Source organism: Chamaea fasciata, unplaced genomic scaffold (genome assembly GCF_029207755.1).
Source record: "Chamaea fasciata isolate MVZ Bird 193981 ecotype frontalis unplaced genomic scaffold, bChaFas1.0.hap1 SCAF_11, whole genome shotgun sequence".
NCBI lineage: Eukaryota > Metazoa > Chordata > Aves > Passeriformes > Sylviidae > Chamaea > Chamaea fasciata.
Window position 1 is genome coordinate 20,624,006 of NW_027094096.1, and position 20,997 is coordinate 20,645,002.

Consider the following 20,997-nt stretch of genomic DNA (forward strand, 5'->3'; position numbering starts at 1 on the left):
AATACAACAAACAAAATTCCCAGCTGATTAGAAGCAAATTTGAAGTCAGTTTAAAGATAAATGGCCTTTTCTTCTTACCTTTAATTTTTCCTAGAACTACCAGATGAACTAGTTGGAAAAACACTGAGTTCTTTTTTATTGAACTGACTGCCTATGAACAATCCATTTTTAAACCTGCTGTTACTGTCTGCTTTGATAAGCTTGTGTCAACAAATTAAAGCCACACAAAGAAGCACCTGCTTTTATCTCAGTATGCGTTTTGATGGAGCTCTCAATGTAAATCTGACAGAATTTCCAACTAACCTGGTTCCATACCCACGAATCCATTTCCCCTTGGTTACATATGCCCCTATCATCTCCGCTGAAAAAGCATATCATGAGCAGTTATCTGTGGCTGAAATTACCCACTCTTGCTTTGAACCAGTCAACCAGATGGTCAAATGCGACCCTCGCCATGGCAAGTACATGGCCTGCTGCATGTTATACAGAGGCGATGTTGTGCCCAAAGATGTCAATGCAGCCATTGCCACTATCAAGACTAAACGTACCATTCAGTTTGTGGATTGGTGTCCAACTGGATTCAAGGTATGTAGCCTTTTAAGTGCTCAATATCTAAAAGATTAGGAATTGTGTAGTCGTCAGAGGTGACAGACATACTACAATGTTGTAATGTCCCTTTTAAATATTTTGATTAAGAGCAAAATAACTAAGCTATTTTATTTATTTGTAATAATGGTGATTTTTGATTGTTAACAGAAATGAGTCTTTAAGCTTTAGCATTCCTAAGGAAAGTTCTTATTTGTTTTCTTGAAGGTGGGCATTGACTACCAGCCTCCAAGTGTGGTGCCAGGTGCTGATCTCGCCAAGGTGCAGCGGGCTGTGTGTATGCTGAGTAACACAACTGCTATTGCAGAAGCATGGGCTCGGCTTGACCACAAATTTGATCTCATGTATACTACTAAGCATGCCTTTGTGCACTGGTGTGTTGGGGAGGGGATGGAGGAAGGAGAATTTTCTGAAGCCCAAGAAGACCTGGCTGCCCTTGAGAAAGATTATGAAGAAGTTGGCCTAGACTCAGTAGAAGCAGAGGCTGAAAAAGGAGACGAATACTGAGAAAACTAAAGCCTGGAAAAATCTATTTACCAAAAAAAAAAAAAAATAAAATAAATAAAATAAATTTAAAAATTGCAGAACCCTGTTTGTTTGTTTTCAGATATGCCTCCAAATAAAGTTCCAAAGATTATACTGCTGCTTTTCTTTTTTTCTTTTTTTCTTTTTTCTTTTTTTTTTTCTTCACTATTAGTGTGTGTATTCATGAAGGAAGGACAATTTGAGATTGCATGTTTTGGTAGCAGATCTGTTACCTGCTTTAAAAGTGCATAATAATTTCTACCTTCCTACATTAGCATAGTAAAAAAAAATCAAATATCCTTTACTGGTATTGTCACATGAACAGAGTTTTAGAGACACATGGAAGCAGCTTTAGCATAGGACACTTGGTTTGTGTAAAAAGTGCTGACCCAGCTGGTTAGAGCACGGTGCTACCACCACCAAGGTTGTGGTTTCAATCCCCATACAGGCCATTCAGCTGAGAGTTGGACTCAAGTGATCTTCGTGGGTCCCTTCCAACTGGGAACATTCTGTGAAATAGCTGGCTTTTGTTTGGCGGGTTTGTCGGTTTGGGTGTGATTTTTTCTTTTTTTCTTTTTTTTTTTTTTTTTTTTTTTTGATGGTGATTAAGAAAGAATTGATGTATTTTAATCCAGAAAAGTCTCTGGTTTTGACGCTGGGAGACTAGAACAACCCAGGTTTCAGTAGCCTAATGCATTAGGCACGCTCCTGCCGGCGCTAGAGGCTCCAAGCCGTGCCCAAGTGGAAGCGGCTCCGCACACGAGCCATCACCCTTCCCAGTCCGTCTCACACGCCTCAAGGATCACTTCCAGTTTCTCTTCCCACTCGAGAGCTCCGCCAGTGCACGGCGCTGCTCCGCCACGACGGCGGATTCCCGGGGGGTGCTCGCCCAACACGGGAGTCACGCCAAAGCCACCCGGAACCTCGCCGGAGGACAGCCGTCCCCGGGCGGCCGCACGCCGCCGGCCGAGCCCGCCCCGCACAGCGGCGGCTCGGCCCATCGCGGAAGTGCCGGGCGCCGCCCCGGGAGGCCGCGGGTGCTCTCCGCTGCTGCAGCGGAACTTTTGGGAAGCATGGTGCAGCTTTACAACCTGCACCCGTTCGGGTCGCAGAGAGTAGTGCCCTGCAAGCAAGAACCGGCGCACTTTTGCTGCGGCCAAGACGTGCTGTTCGTGGCCAGCACGGCGGCCAGCTGCAGGGTGGAGGCGTTCGCCGTGCGCGAACAGGGCCGCTGCGAGGCCCTGGGCTCCTTCGCCACGCTGGGTCCGGTGCTGCGCATGGCGCACAGCTCGGCAGGTCAGTCCCCGCGATCGCTGCGTCCGCGAGTGCTCGGCTGGCGAGGCCGGGACGAGTCCGTGGAGCGACCCTGGGGCTCTGCCCGTCCGGGGGCGGGGGGGCTGCGGGAGGCGATCGAAGCCGCCCGGGTTCCGCCGCGGGAGGAGCGCCTGGCCGGCCCATCCGCCTCTCCCTCAGGCTCTTTGTCAGGCCGCTTCCCGGTCGGAGGAGGGGCGCGCCTGCTGGAGCGGGCTGGCCGGCGGGCCGGGTGGGAGGCGCGGGCCGGTCCCAGCGTCGGCGGCGCTGCAGGGAGGGTCGGAGCCGCGTCTCTCATCACCGTCTGCCTCCGCCTCGGTTGCGGTCTGCGCTCCCGCCCCTGCTTGCTTGTTTGTTTGTTTGGCTGGTGGTTTTTGTTTTGGATTGGGGTTTTTGTTTGTTTGTTTGTTTTTAAAGCACGGACTGGGTGGTCGTTTCAGCCCATTCCACAGCTGTTCGTGAGTCCGTTGGTCTATTGCTTTCCTCATTAATGGATATGAGAAGGCGAGGGGTGGGGGAAACCTTGTATACAATCTCAGTCTATAGAGAGGATTCACATATGAGTTATTCTGGACCTACATCTGTAAGTCCCTGCTTTTAGTGGTGTGTGAAGTGTGTGCCACCCAGCGAAGAAACTCGTGCTTTGTATTCAATTAGAGGAAAATTAGTGAAAACTGTTTTTCTATTTTTTTGTAAGAGTTGAGACTTGAAGATGTTCTTTGTAGCGTACTATGGCAGGTACAGAGCTCAGAAACTGTCATCTATTCTTTAATGATGTATCAGTATTACTGCTTTCTTTTTAGGAGACTATCTGGTGACAATTGAAGAAAAAAGCAAAGCAACTTTCCTAAGAGCATATATGAACTGGAGATGCATGTCTGCAGGGAGTTCTCGCGTGTGTGTTCGGATGGTTGGTCACAAGATGGAAGAGTCATACAGTGAAACCTTAAAAGAACAGATGTCAGTTGTTGAAATGCCACTTTCAGATCCTCCACTGTGCATTTCATGCTGTCCTGTGAATGGAGATCTTCTTGTGGGCTGCAAAAATAAGTTAGTCATGTTCTGTTTGAAATACCGGGTCATAAACCAGAATTTGACTGTGTTAGATTTTGAACGCTCCTTGATTTTGCACATTGATAACCTCATTCCTGCTGAAGTTGCATTTTGTGCCAGACATATAGCCATAACAACAGAGCTGGATGTTCTCATCCTGAAACTGGAACTGGTCCAGCAAAGTGCAGACAGGACAGAGCAATGTGCTCAGGGAGTCAGTGCACCAGAAGAGGCTGTGGATGGAGGTAGGTGCTGAATTTTTTTTTTTTTTTTTTTATTCTCCAAGAATCTGGTAATTGATTCCCATTGTTCTGAAAGTAATCTCAAACAAGGTCTTTGCCCTTCACAAAATATTTCCAGATGGTCCTATCACTGACTATCAGCTGAATATTCTAGAGCATGAAAAGTTGTACCAACCTGCAGCTGGAGGTAACATTTCAAGTAAATATGCCATCATGCTGCACGGTTAGAGGATAGTACAGCCTCTGCAGACACAGAATTAGATCCCTGTTTTAGGGCGCCACGATGGGCCAAGTTAAAGGGTTAGTAGTTCAGTGTGGTGTGTTCAGAAAAATTATTCTATCAGTGTCACTGCCTAAGTAACTGGCTTACACAATTAAGAATGTTTCTGTTGTGAGGCCCTGTGTACTTTTGTACCTGTTGTGCTCAGAACATGCCATAATCAAGCAAATTCTCCTTTTTCAGTCCTTTATCTTATTCGGGGGCTTGCCTTAGAATTCTAGAAATCCCAGAAACAGATGTACTCAGGAGGTTTCCTTCCTGTGTATTGCAAGATATCAATCCATATGTAATCAATTATCAGTTCCCAATTTTCCAAACATATATGTGTCAGATCAACACCAACAAACCTTAGGAAGGTCCTTTCTTTGTAACTGAAGAAACTCAAAAGGACGGTTGTTTGGAAATGGAAACTGTACCTAGAAAAAATTTAAAGGGTAAGAAAAATCAGACTTTTCAGATAGGGATAACATAAATGCAGTGCTCTTCACTGAGTGAAGATGGGCCTTTTCTCAGATAATGGCATCCTGCCCCTAGGTTTCTTTATTACTAAAAACTACATGGAAAAGTTCCAGTGACTTTCTGAGTGTTATTAGGATTTGCTTTCCAGGACTTAAGTGAGTTAAAGATAACACAACTTCCTGTGATAGCTGCCTTTGCCTTCTCAAAACCTCTTCAGCCAAAAGTCAACATTTTTTGATGACCAGCCCTTTGTGGCTCTGGTTGCCTTTGACTCACCTCCTAATGAACGGTTTACCTGTTTGGGGTGTTTTTCCAGAAATCTTGACTTAAGTATTCAGACTGTTGAGCGTGAAATAGGAATTGTTCTCATCTTCTAGTATGGCTGTTTTCAGTATGTTGTGGTTTGAGGAAGCCAATGCTAGCAGGGTAGCAGTAATTGGAGTATTTAATTGATATTGTCGTACCACGTGTGGAATGGTTTGAACAATTACGATAGCATTTTCATTGCTCAGGTGTGAAAGATGAAAGTCCTTCAACACATCCTTTACAGCTTGAATTAGATGAGTTCATCATATGTCAGAAGCCTGTGGAACTGCTTGGGGAAGAAAGTAAGCTGTGTGAGATACCCGTCACTCTGGAATCCACCGAGTTACCTACAGAAGACACAAAGCACTTCCAAGTGCAGTATCTGCTTTTCAGGTATTTGAGATGTATTTTCCCTTTTATGGGTTAATTTACTACAGAAAACCAAACTGAGTCGTGTGTTTTGTCTTTTTGAAGGGAAACTCCCGATATTTTGACTTCTGGGGTTTTTTGTAAGGTATGGTGTTTCTTTTGAACTGAGGAAATTATGGGATACCAAAGAAAGCCCATTTTTTAGTATCTTGGAATATTTCACTTGGAAGGGATCTGCAGCAATCATCTAGTGCAACTGCTTGACCGCTTCTTGGGTGAGCCACCGTTAAAGCATATTATTAAGGGCACAGTCCAAACACCTCTTAAATAGTGACAAGTCTAGGGCATCAACCATCTCTCTGGGAAGTCTGTTCACCCTTCTTGGTAATAAGAAAATATGCTTCCTCACGTCAAGTCTGAGCCTCCCCTGGCACAGCTTTGAGCTTTCCCAGGTGTCTTGTCCCAGGATGCCAGGGAGAAAAGTTCTGCACCTGCCTCTTCAGGTCCCCTCCTCAGGAAGCTGATTTAAATTCATCAAAATTACTATCAAAAGCTGAGGAAGAATTGATGTCAGGGTCCAACAGTGAATTCCAAAGCAAAGCAGGAAAAAGCATGACACATAATAGGAAAAAAAAAACTATTGGAGATGGCATGATGTTCCATATAGCTCAGTGGACTTAAAACAGAGGAAAAAAATGGTCAAAATCAAGCACGAGATTTCTTCAGTGATATCAAGCTTTGATGTGCATTTTGCAGACAAGCAAAGAGAGAGGATTTCAGTTACAGGAACTCATTAGAGTTCTATCTGGCTGTGCCACGTGCTTCTTGGCATTGTGCTGCTAATGGCATTGGTGGTAGGAGTGTGCATTGTTGTTGAGTGTTAAAACATGAGCTGTGCCTCTTCTAGCCAGTGCTGTTTACTTGTCCTAAGTGTATCATCATAATTTCTCACTGCAGTCCCATGTTGTTTTGGACTTTTTTCCTAGACGTTTTGCACCCGACCAGTCGCCTTTTGGGTTTTGTGAAGAGACAAAGTTGCACTCTGTTCAACTCCTTCCTGTATTCCAGACAGGTATATGGATATGCATGAATGCACAGTGGACTGTGTTACAGGAGACTTGTGAAAGGAAAAAGTTTCTTTGTGTATCTTGTTTTGTACACTGTGTGATTTCTGTATGATTTGTTTTTAAATTGAGATCTTTCCTCCCTTTTCAATGATTTAAACTGAGCTTCTGTTAACAAAAACGGCTTTAATTTCTCCAAGTTCTACATAAACCTTGAACTAAAATACCAATTCAACACACCAGAAGTGTGACTTAATCAGCTTTTAATCAGTTCTTTACTGATAAATTTTGTGTTCCAAAACGATCACAATGTAAAACACTGCATTAATAAAATTCTCCTTAGTGTTACAACATACTAGACTGCCACTCAGTGAGCCCAGGAAATCAGAGTAGTAAACCTTAATAATCACTAAGATACTGGTTACCTTTCTGAAGGGCCTTAATTAAAACTGGAAGGAATGAATGCAGATTTTAGGGATTCACTAGCTCAAGCCCCAAAAGACCCATGGAAGAATTTAATGTATGTTAGCAGTCACATTTAATAGAATCATAGAATGTCCTGAGTTGGAAGGGACTCACAAGGGTCCTTGAATCCAACTCCTGGCCCTGCGCAGGAGAGCCCCAAGAGTCCCACCAAGTGCCTGAGAACATTTTCCAAATGCTTCTTGAGCTCTGGCAGGCTGGTGCTGTGACCGCTGCCCTGGGCAGCCTGTTCCACTGTCCAACCACCCTCTGGGGGAAGAACCTTTTGTAATACCTGACCTAAACCTCCTCTGACATAGCTTCATGCCATTCCCTCAGGAACTGCAGTAAAATGCTCTTAGGTCTCTCCTCAGTCTCCTCCAGGCTAAACAAACCAAGTTGCCCTTAGCCACTCCTCCTATGACCTCCCCTCCAGACTCTACACCATCTTTGTAGCCCTCCCTTAGTCTCTTCCCTAATAGGTTTATATCCTTCTTATATTTTGGTGCCCCAAACTGCCCCCAGGACTCAAGATAATGCTGCCCCAGTGCAGAGCAGGGGGGGACAGTCCCATCCCTGCCCTCCCAGCAGTGCTGTGTCTGATGCATCCCAAAACCCCTTGACTTTTACTGACTGCTCACTCAGTTTGAGATGGTTTACTGTCTGCTAAGTAGCAATGCCTTATTTAACTTGCAGCTGACTGAAAAGAGTGAGCCACTTGCCATTTAACTCGAGCTGTCTTAGGCTCTTGTGTGATTTACAGGCTTTGACAAGAGGGTCTGTAGAACATGAACACAGCTGTTACCTGCTAAAGTGGCATCCTAATAAATTCTGCCGTTTCCAGCCTTTCCTCCTCTTAAGTAATTAAGTAATGACCTATTTTTTTTTGTGAGCTGCAGCTCTGGATGAGCATTCATTCCAACTTAAAAGTAATTGTCTAAGATCAGGCTTTCAGTCCATGGATGCATAGTTGTGGTGAATTTAGGACTCTCTAATTCTGGAGAGTTACAGCTATAGAATTTCTGTAGTTACATCTATAGAATTTCTTCACTAGGTTCTATGTCCATATTTTTGTGTAAATACCTCCAAATGAGATAGCATGTCATAGAAGTTTTTGACATGTGCACTGAGCCTCATGTAAGACTTATTCTTACTAGCTACTAAGAAAAGTAGTCTGCAACTTGGGCAGGTTTGATTTTATCTTTCAGGTATCAGGCTTGGAATGGAATTGCCAGGTTTTTATTTATGAAGTACATAAAATGCCTTTCTCATTTTTACATCTAGGAATTTCTGCAACAGCCTACAAGGAAACTGAGAACAAGAGAAAACTTCTGAGTCTCTTCTGTTTTTTCTCTTTACCTCATGTTGGGTATCTCTACTCTATTGGGAAGTTAGTAGAACTAATTTCTACTTACCAATATTCAGAGAAGTCAGAGCAGGCAGTCCTCACTCCACAGTTCCTGCATGTCATTACAAGGTACTGTGTTTATGGTTTTACTGCTAGTATTACTAGGTCTCTCTATGCTACTGTCCTTTTAATTTTTTTTTCCCCTCCAATATGTCCTTCTCCTGGAAGTCTCTGGGCGTACTCATGTGCTAGTTCAGCATACCCTCCTGCTTGGGCTTTTAACCCCATTTCATCAAAGGAAAAAGAGCTGATTCACTGTAGTCTTGGCTACTTGATTTTTGCAAATCTTAATTTCTTTCCTTCATTTTTGTGTTTTCTTCTTTTCCTCTAGTCAGAGCCTGCAGTGCTTCACAGTGCGATGCAGTGCAGCAGCAGCTCGTGCCGAGGATCCGTATATGGACACAACTGTGAAGGTATTCCTCTCATTATCTCACTAATAGACTGAGGGAAGTGGTGTGGCACATAGTTGACTTACATTTTGAAATCCTGTTAATTTCTGGTGGCTGAACCAATATAATAACATGCAAAATGAATGGCATATTGTATTTTGGTGGTCTACAGATGTCTCAATGAAACAATCTATTATTGCCGTGTAAAATTCTAGACCATTAGAATGTTTTCAAAAACATGAAAAGCTATAAAATCACTTTTTAAATTGAATTCTGTGCTTTTCTGTATAAAACTGCACAAAGGGTGCAGAGTTTTCTTTCATTGTATGATGTTTCTCTCTCTTAGGTGTCCTTGAAAAACCAGTTTCTCTGAGAGGCATGTAGGCAATCAAACGAGTTTGCTACCAGATACTTAGGGCATGTTTTTTATAGGAGGGCTTTTGATCCTTGGAGGTCTAAACTTTTCCCTTCCTTAAATTACTTATTAGAAAAATCTATTGAATGTAAACATATGTGTTAATAAACGTAGTAGGAAAGATAGATGAAGGTGTGTTTTAAGATAGCGTTTAAGGATTTCTTCTGACCATGTAGACAGCAGACAAAAAGAAACCATAGGACAGCAGAAGTTTAACAAAATTTTCAAGAGCCAAACATGTATTCTCTGGTCTGGATAGCTAATACCAGCACGTGGCTCAATCTCTCCTGTCCATTCTCTAGTCTCAGCTTTCTGTGTTTTCAGTGGGTTGCACTGAAATCCATCACAGTCAGTCAACAGGCTGCCTCCTGTGTCCGTAGGAGTTCTAGAGAGATGTGAAGACTGCAGTCCTACACAGATTTCTGTGCTGCAGCTTGCCATCCACAGTGTACCCACCCACTCTGGCATGGATCCCTCCATGGACTACAGTCCCTCGGGGTCATCCCTGTGCTGCTGTGAGTCCTTCATGGGCCAGTTCCTTCATGGGTGTCCCTGCCCCAGTGTGGATTTTGAAGTGTTATGGTGGTTATTTTTATTATTTGCTAGTACTATTTTTAGTGCTGTTTTTTTAAACCAGTTTTAGAGCTGCCTCATTCTGAGTCTCACTAGCCCAGGGCATTCTAGAGCCTCCAGATCACCACTGTAGGCCTCCACCTCTTTCAAGAAGTGTTGAGGTGTCTTCAAAAAGCAGGTTACACATATAATGCTGTGTTGTCTTGTTTCACTATGTACGTTAAGTTGCAGGTGTAGTATTTTATCTTTTTAAAGCTGTAAATTTAGAGTATTTCTATGCAAATGAGGTTGCATTTTTTAATTTTTAGTCCAGTATAGATAATAGCATATGTTTTACGTGAAAAGTGCGTATGGAACATATCAGGGAAATAATACTGGCTATGTAAGGCAACAATAGGCAATCAAATATAATACTTCTGTGTGTAATTGCTTTTTATAAGCAACTGAAATCGAGGCTTTTATAACCAGGCAGTCTTTTAAAACTTGGCCAAATTCAAACTATTCGGGATAAAGTTTTCTGCGTTAGGCATCTGCCTTGGGTTGAATTATTTTGAGAAACCTAGCTGAAACTGTGCAGTTGCTTTGAAGAATGAAATATTTTTTTTCTACTCATTATTAAATGATTCTTGTTAGGCATTTATGAGTATTTTTATTCTTGCTTAAATGAAGGACTCAAGGTTAGGAAAGCCAATGAGTGTTTTTAACATCAGATCGTTGTACAAAGGTTACTCTTTTTTTTTCTGATTTATTTAAAAACTCAACATACATACCAAGTGAAATTACAGAACAGTCACTTTCCTTTATAGGCTTGTCCACCTGTCACACTGGATGTCTGTACATTAAGAATGCAGCTTTTTATAGGACCAAGAGCTATCTGTCATTTCAAAAACCATATAATTCTTTTGACTAAGGCAGACACAGAAGATATTACTGAAAGAAGAAAGCCTACAAGGAGGATGCTGTAAGGAGTTGTGTCTTTTAGGGAGATGGTACTTATAGCTCTGTGTATAGTGCTGAACTTGTGGGTGTTGCAATTTAAGAGTGGTTCCTCTGTTGAAAAACTCTTTAAAAAATAATTGCCTCCTTAGTGATTGAGAAGGGCAATCAAGCTTTTTTTTTTCCCAATTCTATTGCATTTACTGACATAGAAGAAATGAGCATAAAGTCACAAATGCTGGAAGTCAATAAAACATTAAAATAACATTACTAAAAATTTATCCTAAGAAATAAAAAAATAATTACCTTGAGAAAAAATGTAGACTAGCAAAAATATGTAGTGCCAAAGCTACAGGTTACAAAATGTGTTGCATCACAAAATTAAATATCATATCTTTGGCTAAAGGATAGGCGTGTTTTGTCATTAGCCAGTATGACTTAAATTCACAGCTTAACTCTCCAGCACTTACTGGTCTGCCAGCATACCTATTTATGCATTTGAATTATGAAATGAGTGTGTGTTTTTTTTGTTGCGTATTGTTTATTTCAACACTGACACCTCTTTTCTCTAGTTCCAGAAAGGCTGACAGCATCAAATCCAGAACAAATTCTGAGTCAGAGCCTGGTTGGAATTTATATATTATAAACACTGTTTCAACAATTCAGCTTTACAGAGAAATGGTATTGCCCAACTCCTGTTTTTGTAGTTTGCTAACTAAAAATAAGTACTGTTAATTAATCTCTGATGCATGTCATTGCTGCATATAGTGTAATGTATTTCTTGTAGCCCATAATCCTGTTTCAAACAACTGCTGTCCTCATTAGAATTGTTCCTGTATATTCTTCATTTTTGTCAGCAGCCTAAGTATATCCTGTGTCTGTTCTAGGTAGATTATAGCAGAACTTACGAGAATGTTAAAACTGAGAGCTGTATCCATCTTCTAAGTGAGGCTCACTTACTGGTCAGAGCAGCTATAATGGACCCTTATTTCCTTAAATCAGATGAGAAGGAAGATCTTCTAAGAGCATTCAGAGAAAGTTGTGCCTTCTTAGGAGACTGCTACAGCAGGTGTGTTTTAGATGTCAGAGTGGTATTGGTGAGCTGTGTTTCCAGTAGTGTAACTTTAAAATGAAAATCCATAATTCTTTGCTATTTTACATTAATATTGCATATGTAATACAAACTTTTCTGTTTGACAAAGCCAGCTTAATTTAGTCCTCTCTTCAGTATCTGGTTGTCTTTATTGTCGTTGAACAGAATTCACTTATTCAGAATTATTTTGAATTCAACAGAATTATGTTGAATACGAGCAATATGTGCAGATAACTGATGTGCCTGCAACTTTGTTTGATGTAAGTTTAGTTCTTACAGTGATGGCAAAAGCATTGCTCTTAGTTGTTTTGTTATTTTTTCCTTCTCTATTCCTTCAGGTTTGACACAAAGGATTACCACCTTGCTTTGCCATACTACAGAATGTCAGGTTTATCCATGACTGAAGTTTTAAAGAGACTAGTTTCAGAAGGTGATGAAATACAGACATACGAGAGAGGACTTATATTTTACTTAACTCATTCTCTTAATGAAGACTCAAATGAAGAATTAAGTAAGGTAGAAATAAGTTGGTTTATTTGTAATCTGCTCATTTAGTTCTGATTTTAAGAATTGTGTATCAAATATTGATCACTTTCCCTTTGAAAATGCTGAACTGCTTTTTAATTTTACAGTTATTCTTTTTCACATTGTTTTTATTTTCCCATTTTTGTTGAATAGCAAGCAGCTTTGAGCTGTGGTGCTTTGGACTGTGTTCGATCTTATAGGTTTGGCTGTCATGATGCATGTTGCTGTGATCTGGTTCCCACTTGCACAGAGACACTTCTGTTTTAGGAAAGCCCTGCCTCAAATTTCTGTCATCTCTCATTTCTGTAGCAGAACAAACTTGTTTCTTTGATCGTTGCTAAATTGTACAGATTGCTTAAAACAATTAATTTTGGTGGTAGATGTTCTCCTAGCATGCCAGAATATGGGTTGAATCATTACCAGTTAGAAATCCTTTACTTTTACAAGTAGGGAGTAGAGAGGCAGGAAAGGCACTGTGATTCGATAGCTAAGCTAAACTTGTCTGTTTAAAAAAATACAAACAAACCAGCCACAAAAAACCAAAACAACTGAACTGCACTACTTTGATATGTCATAGAAGAATGTGTATCTGCAAAGGTCTAAACTGTCAAATGGCTTTTATTTGAATAGGAATCAGGAAATAAAGTTCTCCAGATATTCTATCTCACGGACCCTGTGCAGCTGCCTCATATCGTTTGCAGTCCCAGCATGAGAAACGTATGTCCTTTGACAGCTGTGAAGTATCTTCAGAAAGTAGAAAAGATGATGCCATCAGTGGTCCTGACACTTACTAAGGCTTCCTTGGCTTTGAAAATGGGAGACCTGACAATGTATGAACATGAAATGGACTCCTATAAGGAGGTAAAGTATTTCAAGAGCATGAACTATTCATGCTTTAAATGTTCAAGTCAATAGTTTGACTTGTAGTTGCATTTTACAGTAAAAGAAACTTCCGATCACTCCTCTTCCTCCTGATATGCTGTGTAGGCTCCACAGACTGTCTGCAGTAACAGTAGAATGGAGGGCTGACATTCACTGGGACTGTACAGTTTATCCTGCAGGTAGGGTAGTCTTGTCTTGGTGAAGACTTACAAAATAAACAAGTTTTGAATCTCTTAATTCTTGATCAAGTAGATGTTGTTTTACTAGGATGTAACCAACTGTGCCAGTGCTCTTCAGCTGCGTGGGAGGATTGTATAGTAACATTTCTACACCTCTCCACCTGAAATTAATATGTGATATGCCCATCGAAACACCAGCTGTATGCAAACAGCTGTTACAAAATTGCTCTTGAACAGAATATTTGTCCATTGTGCTCACAAACTGAAGTTTCCGGATATAATTTCACATCTTACGTAGAATTAAAGCACTTAACTCTTCTTAAGAACAGATCAGCACCGACTTCAGAGCTATCGAAGTAAGAATTCCTCATCACTGGGGGCAAAAACATTCGTGGAGCTGTCTCTGCCACAGATGTTCACATGTGTGAGACCAGCCTGTAAATTCTTGTTGAGTTTGATCCAGACTATCAAATATAGTGGAATATTCAAAAGTGATAGAGTTTGAAACAGACTTTTTCTTAAAGTGGGATATTGGGAGTCTAAACACTTTTTAAATAAATGGATAGCTGTTTCAAAGTTAGATATCATGCTTTGGTGGGAGAAGCCCTGCAGAGTTTTTAAAGTTAGCTGGTTTTGAGTTGCAAGGTGGGAACTGTGGGGTGCTGTTTCAAAAATTATATTCAGCACCACCTGCTTTTGCAGCCCAATGAAGTGAAATTGCCGTGTTGTAAGCGAACATACACTGCATGGATGTTGTTTTGAGAGTAACGTGGCTTAGGCTTGAGTGGTTTAGATTGGATTTTCTTTCTTTCTAGTCTGATCTATTAAATATGTTCCATTGCACTTCACCTTTAAAGAAGCATTTTATTTCAAAGTAGGGAAAAAACCCACTTTCAGAAAGATAATCTGAATTTTTCTTCTAGGTCTGCCTTATATTTCTTGTGTAATTCATTTAATTTACTTAGGCATTATTTTTCCACTGTCTTTAAAATGGGAATAATTTGTTATACTCACCTTCAAAAGCACTCGCATAACTTCAAATAGCTTCTTGTTGCACAAAGTGCAGCACATTTTGATCATTTTACAGGGGTATTTTCAAAATAAAAATCACACTTTAGCAAAGTCGTCTACTGAAATTTAGCAAAGTAGCCTTTTGAAAAGTCAGCCAGTGATTTTTCAAACCACCCTGTATATCAAATGTCTTGGATTTCTTCGTGAAATCCATTTAATGTGTGCATTACCTCCGTCTTTCAGCAGCATATTGCTTTCAGTGTTTAGGCACAAGGCCTGTTTTTCAGGAGTCGCTGCTCCAGAATGTTGTTTGGATCTCTGTCTCTGCAGAGCTGCTCTATGAATTGCAGAAAGGATTTACTTTCTTCCCTGACTGCTTCCATCTAAATTTCATTGCCTGAGAAAACACTGAGTTTACTGAGTAGAATCATCTATATATTTAATTCTTTACCTGATTTGCATCTAATTATGTTTGTAGACAACACTGGCTTGTGGCTTCATTGGGCAACCACGACTCCTGCAGCAGCGTAAGGAAGGAATTGTTGTGCCAACTGAGTTTGCTGTTCACCTGAAGGAGACGCAGCCTGGTTTACTGGTGGCTGCCACTGTGGCTTTATATGAGAACAGTAAAATTGAACTAGAAGAAGCAGATACCTTTTTCAAGGTTGGCCTGTGATCATGTTTTTGTTTCTGTTTTTTTCATAATGACGTTTTGGGAAAGAAAAGCAGCCTCAGTTGCTCCTTCACTCACATTTCAGCATTTCTTCAGAAAGAGCGAGATGAGGGTTGGAGATATTCTAGTCATGGTAGATGGTTAGAGAGCCAGAAAATGGGCCTTCTGGAGCAAAATACTGGTTAAATAAAGCAAAGCAAAAACCCCAAACAGACAAAAACAAACAAACAAACAAAAACAAACAAAACCACAAAAAAACCCCAACAAAAACATTCATTCAATTCTTTGCTTTTACCCTCTCATTTGAATGGAAAGTACCCTGATCTCAGAGCCCTTTAAGTGGCTTCCTCGTGATGGAGCTTCCTAAGGCCACTGAAATGTAACAGCGTTTAGATAAATTAATTCCATAAGCTCCTTTAAAAGAAATCTTTAGAATTAAAACTTATTTCTAAAGAATCAGGCTTAAATATGAAGGTGTAAATGTTCTGATGATTTGTATAAATTGGTGAAAGAAAAGTGTGTGTCTGCAGTTTGTAAGAAGAAATGCTAATAGTTTTTTCTAGTGTCCCTGAAGCTTGCTTTCTTTCAACTGGGAATAGACAAACCTTTTTTTGTTTTATCAGCAATGAATAGCAACACTTGGGTTAAAACGTGCTCTTCAATGTACGTGAGTTGCAGTCTTCACTATATTGGTTACTGTGAAAGACCTGTATCAAAAAGAGAAGTCATGAAGTTCCAGTTAGAACAAGTGTTATTGTTTAAAACCATTTGGAAACCAAGTAAAAATCCTTTTTACTGGCACAGCAGATCTTAAAACATCTTCCTTGTGGGTCCTACCATGATACCCAGCTGAGCTACACAGCGGATCTTATCCTGGACTATAGAGACTTCTTTTGAAGGCACCTACTTGTCTATTGGCATGTGTAAAAATCCTCCTCATTAGCAGTCTGTAAATACTTGCTGACAGTTGTACTGATATTTCTGGCAGTGGAGTAAATCTTAGAAATCAAATCTGTTGGTCAGAATTGATTACCTTAAAATCATTTAATGAACTTCTTACTTTGTGTAGCAGTGTATTGCATAGAATCACAGGACAAAAATGGAATCAAAATTCTGCTTCTAGTAAAAGTGAAAAATGGTTCCTCCTGTCTTTTCTAACTTTTGCTGCTAGTAATCACCATAGTCTAACTTGCTGTCTTCTTTATTTTTTGTTCTTAGATGCTTTGTAATAGCAGTGAAAACACTATTCCCCAGCTCCTGGTGGATTTCTGGGAAGCTCTTCTTGTAGTGTCCTCTCAAGAAGAAATACTTCAAGAGCTCCTATTGAGAGTTACTTCTCAGTATGTTTGGAGAATATCAAGGAAGCAACTTCCTGAGACTAAGCCATTGAAAACAACAGAGGATCTAGTAAGTTGTGAGTCACGCAGAGAAGTTTAAGAACTGCAGTGTTCCTCCAAAATCTATCCAAGTACCATCCTTGATATTATGATTCTAGACAGTTTATCTCTTAAGAGAAGCAAGACTGAAATCAAGCAAGGTGGTGTGGAGTTACAGATTTGTATTTCTATCTTTGGCCAGTCCTGCTCCTTGGGGACATTTGCAAATATGCTTCCAACAGGTATCTCAGCTCTGGAGAGAAATAAGGGTTGAAATGAAACAATGAGAATTTGTCAGGTGAATTATTTACAATTTTACAAAGTTAACTAAATGAGAAAATCGTGTGAATGATGAATTCTAAAGAATTATGAACAGGAAAGCTGAGATACAGAACTAAATAGAAGTTTCCAGTTTATTTGTTATTAAATTGCATGGACAAGGAGAGAAAGGGTAGGTGCTCTTTTAAATTACGCTATTTGAGATTAAAATTTTCTTTACTCACAGTGACTTTCGTATGGAACTGTGACTAACAGAAATGTTTCTTTTATTGCAACTTGATTCTGTCTTGTATAGATAAACTCCTGTAGTCATTTTGAGTTGATTGTCCCATGGGTAACTTCCATAATGTCAGTGGAGTGTTTGTCTGATAAAGACTACCATGAGGACATCTCAAGACTACAGGTATGAAACAGGTATTACATCCTAGTGCTTTATATCTTACATCCATTCTGCAAATGTTCATGTTTGTATGAACAACTTTCTCCAGCAGACTCTCCTCCTTCTTTCCCCCTAAGTTATCCAAGTCAAAATAAAAGGTTGACTGAAGTGATGGAAGAAAAAAATACTGAAGAGTTCTGTTAATAACAATATTTACGTTTACATCTACTCTAAACTGGCTTTCTCAGTTTTCAGCAATATTTATCAAAGGAAGTATTATTTCAGGATTATTCCAGCAAGTAAGGGCTTCTGTTCTGAGGTTATGGTTAGCATTTTTTGCAACGTTTGTCTTAAATCCAAACAATACTTTTTCTTCTCGTCTTCAGTCTCTTTTATGTAGCCAGTCAATCAATATAGCTTCAGCTCTGCCTTTCTTGGAGCCCCTGACAGAGGCTGACAGTGTCGGCCTCACCATCCGTGTTCTCTGCAATACCCGTCTGGGCAAGTACGAGGAAGCCATCGACCAGCTTCTCAGCAGGTGTCCTGGTGCAGCCGTGTGCTATGCTCAGCATGAGCTGAAAGGTGACAATCAGGTGGGCTTCTTTCAGTACAGTTATTCACTATCGTTTGGGGTTTTTTCCCATAACTGAAATGCTGTGTGTACAGCTGGACTCTGGATGGATCACATAGCCTAGCTTTCAGACAACGTGAATTGCTTAGCTTGTGTTCAGCCTCTTCCTTGGCATATTAATTCCTTAACTCAGTCTCCAGTAATTATTATGGAATATCTTTCCTCCAGTTTCTTCTGTCGCTTACTCTGTTCATTCTGGTAAACTTAAAGCGTAGTCTTTTCGGATGGGTAGAGTGCCTCAGAAAAGAGTGATATGTTGTTTTTCTACTGTAAATGGAAAGCTACCTAGTTTCTCACTAACTGACCATGTTCTAAATTGTTTCTCAGTGTTTGTAATGTGAAATCTTAGTAATAAGCTAACTGATGAGAGAACACGGTCCTTCAAATGAAGTTGCATTTAAGTATGTTTTTCCTGTGTTTTAGTGACATTTTCTGACCTTCTAGCAATCAGAATGGTACCAGTACACTAGTGGAAAGATTATGTCCTTTTTCCCCATTTTGCCATTAAGCCTGTACACAGTTTTAGTGTTGGAACTGATTTTATTCTAGTGTTCCAGGAATACAGGAGTTTGTTTCCATTTCCCAACACAGCAACTCAATTAATTGTATGCAGCTTTGCTGACCAGAGTCAGCAAAGATGATCTCTACCAGGTGGATGTACTATTCAGAACCAGATCTGAGCTTTTTATTCAGATCTGAAGATAGTTTCTGTGATTGTTTCCACATTAGAGTAGAATGTGAGGTTGCAGTACTAAATCTGAGCAGAAGGGAAAGAAAATACTTGCCAAGTTTTTTTCTTTCATTCTCTCCATTCTTATCTACAAAATTGTGCACAAAGTCTAATTTACTTCTACAGCTGTTGGAATGAGACAGATCAGGTCAGGAGACAGAGCAGTGCTATTCACCACTTTCCATGGAGCTGTTTTGAGAGAAAAAAAATTACCTGACTGCATTGGTATTGCTAATTATTTGACTTTTTAAAATCTTCTAAACTTTTTTCTATAGAGGTATGAGGGACACTGTGTAAAGATTTTTGAGCAGAAAAAAGTGGCACTGAAGACTGAAAAACACAACATTTGCAAAATCACTGCATTTCAAAGCATTATATAAACTAATTACTGAGTTCATAATTACTGACCTGTATTTGTACACATCTGAGCTTAGTTCAGGGTATTTTTAGCAGGTCTTTCATACTCTTAATTGCAGTCCTTGTTGATTTACACTTTTGCTATGGGGTTTTGTGGATTAGGCTCTGTGGTGGAACAAGCTGCTTCCTGAACTTTGCAAGAGAACTAGACTTACTGGAAATGACTGCTCTGTTCTCATTTCATCACTCAAAGGTAAATCAATTGGTTGTTACTCAACTCCAGAAGGCGTTGTACATCCGCTAACATTCTTAATAACTGTTCAGACTAAGGACTACTGATAGGATAGTTTGGAAAAAAAAGGGGGTCTTTTTCTTCAGTTAAAGCTAATTCAGTTTAGCAGCCTGTCTGGTCATTAGCACAGAATTCTGCAGCGTAGGCAGTGTAGCCTCATAAAATCATGGCATTCATTTTGTATTGAAAACAGGTAAATTGTTGCTATCATCCTCTTTATGTATAGGTCAGGAATAGACACCATTAAAAAACCTACTAAACAGAACTAATTGTGACTGTTTTTTTTCTAGGCTAAATAGCTATATAGTTCTTAGGTAATAGGCTGCTATTGATAACACAGGGGAGGCTTAAGTCTGTATTCATGATTAGGTCATAGACTGAAAAAATCAGTGTGTTAATACTAGAAGTTGAGAAATCCACCCTAATAGTTCTGTAGTCCTATCATTACATGTTTGTAAGAAGCTAATAATACTGTGTATAGCTGAGGGGCCAGTGTGATTATTTTGACAAATTAGAAATATTAAATAAATCACATATATTGTGAAGAGTATGCCATTGGAATGCCTGAGAAAAGCAGCATTGTGGGCTTGCATTGTGCAACACAGGTTGCCATGCTCTATCATAAAGTTCTAGTTTCTGGTGCCAGCAGTTCTTCTTTGGGTTTATTTTCATGCAGTAACTGTGCTGTATTTGCTTAAGGACATAACATTGCACAGCTTGGTCAGAGAAGCTTCTTGCAAAGCATCCAGTTTTACAGATAGTGTTGAGTTAGGGTTACTAATAAGATTTCTAGGGCTTGCTTTGCATTTCACACAAAACATGTGAAATACTAGATTAGGCTTCATTAGTGTTAGTGCCATATGTAGACCCAATGAGTCAAGATAGAGGTATGGTTTTGATCGAATTCCTAATTTCAGTTTAGTTTTTAGATTTCCCGTAGTTGTGTTTGTGCCCAAATGGCTATGTCTCAAATTTCATTCCAGTTGCAATATTTAAATTATTTAATTACTTTAATTAATAATTACATTGTTAGTGCTTTAGGGTTTTTTTCTTTATTCTAAACTCAAAATACATAAACAATATTTTCTCCCCTGCTCTAAGCAGAAACTTTATCAATTGTTGCAATGGAACTGGAGCTAAGGGATTTCCTCAGTCTTCTACCAGAAGATGGAGCTGCAGCATTTTTTCTGCCACATCTCCTTCACTGCAGCCAGAAGAAGCTTCTGACCTAAAACAATGACCTGTGGACCTGCCATCCACTCAACTACAAAGAATGTGCTGTAATAAAAAAGTAAATGAAACAAGCAGTAGAACTCCTTATAAGGTACTGTGGGACTCTTCACATACATCTTACATCAAGTACTGAAGGACTGCTGTTTCCTGAGGCAAAGCATCTGTTTTGAAGCTAATTCTGGTGCCAAGGCAGCTAGGAAATACAAACTCTACAGTACAACTGCATATACAGTGTTCACTGAAAGTAAGGTAGAAAGTCAGTCTTAAATCTTTCTTAGTTGGATTGCTGACCTAGGGAGGAATTCAGGCTCAGGCATGTGTCTAACTGTACAAGTAAAAGTGAGTACCTTACTTTTCCAAGTGGGATTGGGCCCAGCTGACTTGATACTGCAACACAGACATTTCCTTGAATTCTAGCTGGCAAAATCAGGCCACTGCTCAGTCGTCTTAGTTACATACCCAGGCAAGTGTTACAGTGAAAATGTTTTAATTTAGCAATTCACAAGAAAAGGCCATTAATCAAAGAGAAACAGAAGTGGAAGATACAGACTATGGTTGACTTGGTGGTCTTTGTTTCTTTCTTCTGTTGTGCTCAGTCAGTAGACAGCGTTTGAAATATCACTAGGCCATAAATCAAGCCAAAGACTCTTACTTCTTTCAGGGTTTTTGGTAAGCATCTCAGCTGCTTGTGCATGTGTATACTGATGTTTGTCTGTCTTGTGAGCAGAAAGCATCTTTCTGTTCCTTCAGAGCTGGAATTCAGTCTTGATAAGCTGTCACAATGTTTATAACTTTCTTATGAATGTAATTTGGGGTTTTTGACAATTACCAAAAATATGACTCCCATTATCCCATAACCATCTAAACCATCTAAAGGCCTAATTAGCTGACAGTGACTTTATAAAGATGTTTTCACTGGAGTTGCAATGTTATTTAAACCTGTAGAAGTCAGTCAGAAG

The 20,997-nt window shown here is 40.0% G+C and overlaps 2 protein-coding genes across 4 annotated transcripts; both read left to right on the top strand.

The window, feature by feature from the left end:
• The first annotated feature begins 252 nt into the window (after positions 1–252).
• Positions 253–1,124, top strand: LOC136295385 (tubulin alpha chain). Its single transcript, XM_066193887.1, has 2 exons — positions 253–585; positions 814–1,124. The coding sequence occupies exons 1-2, from the start codon at positions 253–255 to the stop codon at positions 1,111–1,113; spliced, it is 633 nt and encodes a 210-aa protein (XP_066049984.1). The 3' UTR covers positions 1,114–1,124.
• Positions 1,125–2,155: 1,031 nt separating this feature from the next.
• Positions 2,156–20,317, top strand: HPS3 (HPS3 biogenesis of lysosomal organelles complex 2 subunit 1). Of its 3 annotated transcripts, none has more exons than XM_066193589.1 (17): positions 2,190–2,427; positions 3,246–3,740; positions 4,989–5,175; positions 6,138–6,223; positions 7,962–8,154; positions 8,417–8,498; positions 10,269–10,423; positions 10,971–11,079; positions 11,286–11,467; positions 11,830–12,007; positions 12,647–12,877; positions 14,567–14,752; positions 15,980–16,168; positions 16,712–16,819; positions 17,182–17,388; positions 18,676–18,766; positions 19,910–20,317. In XM_066193589.1, the coding sequence occupies exons 1-17, from the start codon at positions 2,205–2,207 to the stop codon at positions 20,035–20,037; spliced, it is 3,030 nt and encodes a 1,009-aa protein (XP_066049686.1). In that variant the 5' UTR covers positions 2,190–2,204; the 3' UTR covers positions 20,038–20,317. The 3 variants fall into 3 exon arrangements, with proteins under 3 accessions (XP_066049684.1, XP_066049686.1, XP_066049685.1); XM_066193588.1 differs by lacking the exon at positions 2,190–2,427 and adding an exon at positions 2,965–3,025; XM_066193587.1 differs by lacking the exon at positions 16,712–16,819 and having other exon boundaries at positions 2,156–2,427.
• Positions 20,318–20,997: the final 680 nt, after the last annotated feature.

Excerpts from the sequence above, each read along its gene's own strand:
- LOC136295385 (XM_066193887.1), top strand. The coding sequence starts at position 253 with ATGCGTTTTGATGGAGCTCTCAATGTAAATCTGACAGAATTTCCAACT. Across the intron at positions 586-813 it reads GGTGTCCAACTGGATTCAAG|GTGGGCATTGACTACCAGCC; the intron begins GTATGTAGCCTT and ends GTTTTCTTGAAG.
- HPS3 (XM_066193589.1), top strand. The coding sequence starts at position 2,205 with ATGGTGCAGCTTTACAACCTGCACCCGTTCGGGTCGCAGAGAGTAGTG. Across the intron at positions 8,499-10,268 it reads ATATGGACACAACTGTGAAG|GCTTGTCCACCTGTCACACT; the intron begins GTATTCCTCTCA and ends TTTCCTTTATAG. Across the intron at positions 12,008-12,646 it reads CAAATGAAGAATTAAGTAAG|GAATCAGGAAATAAAGTTCT; the intron begins GTAGAAATAAGT and ends TTATTTGAATAG.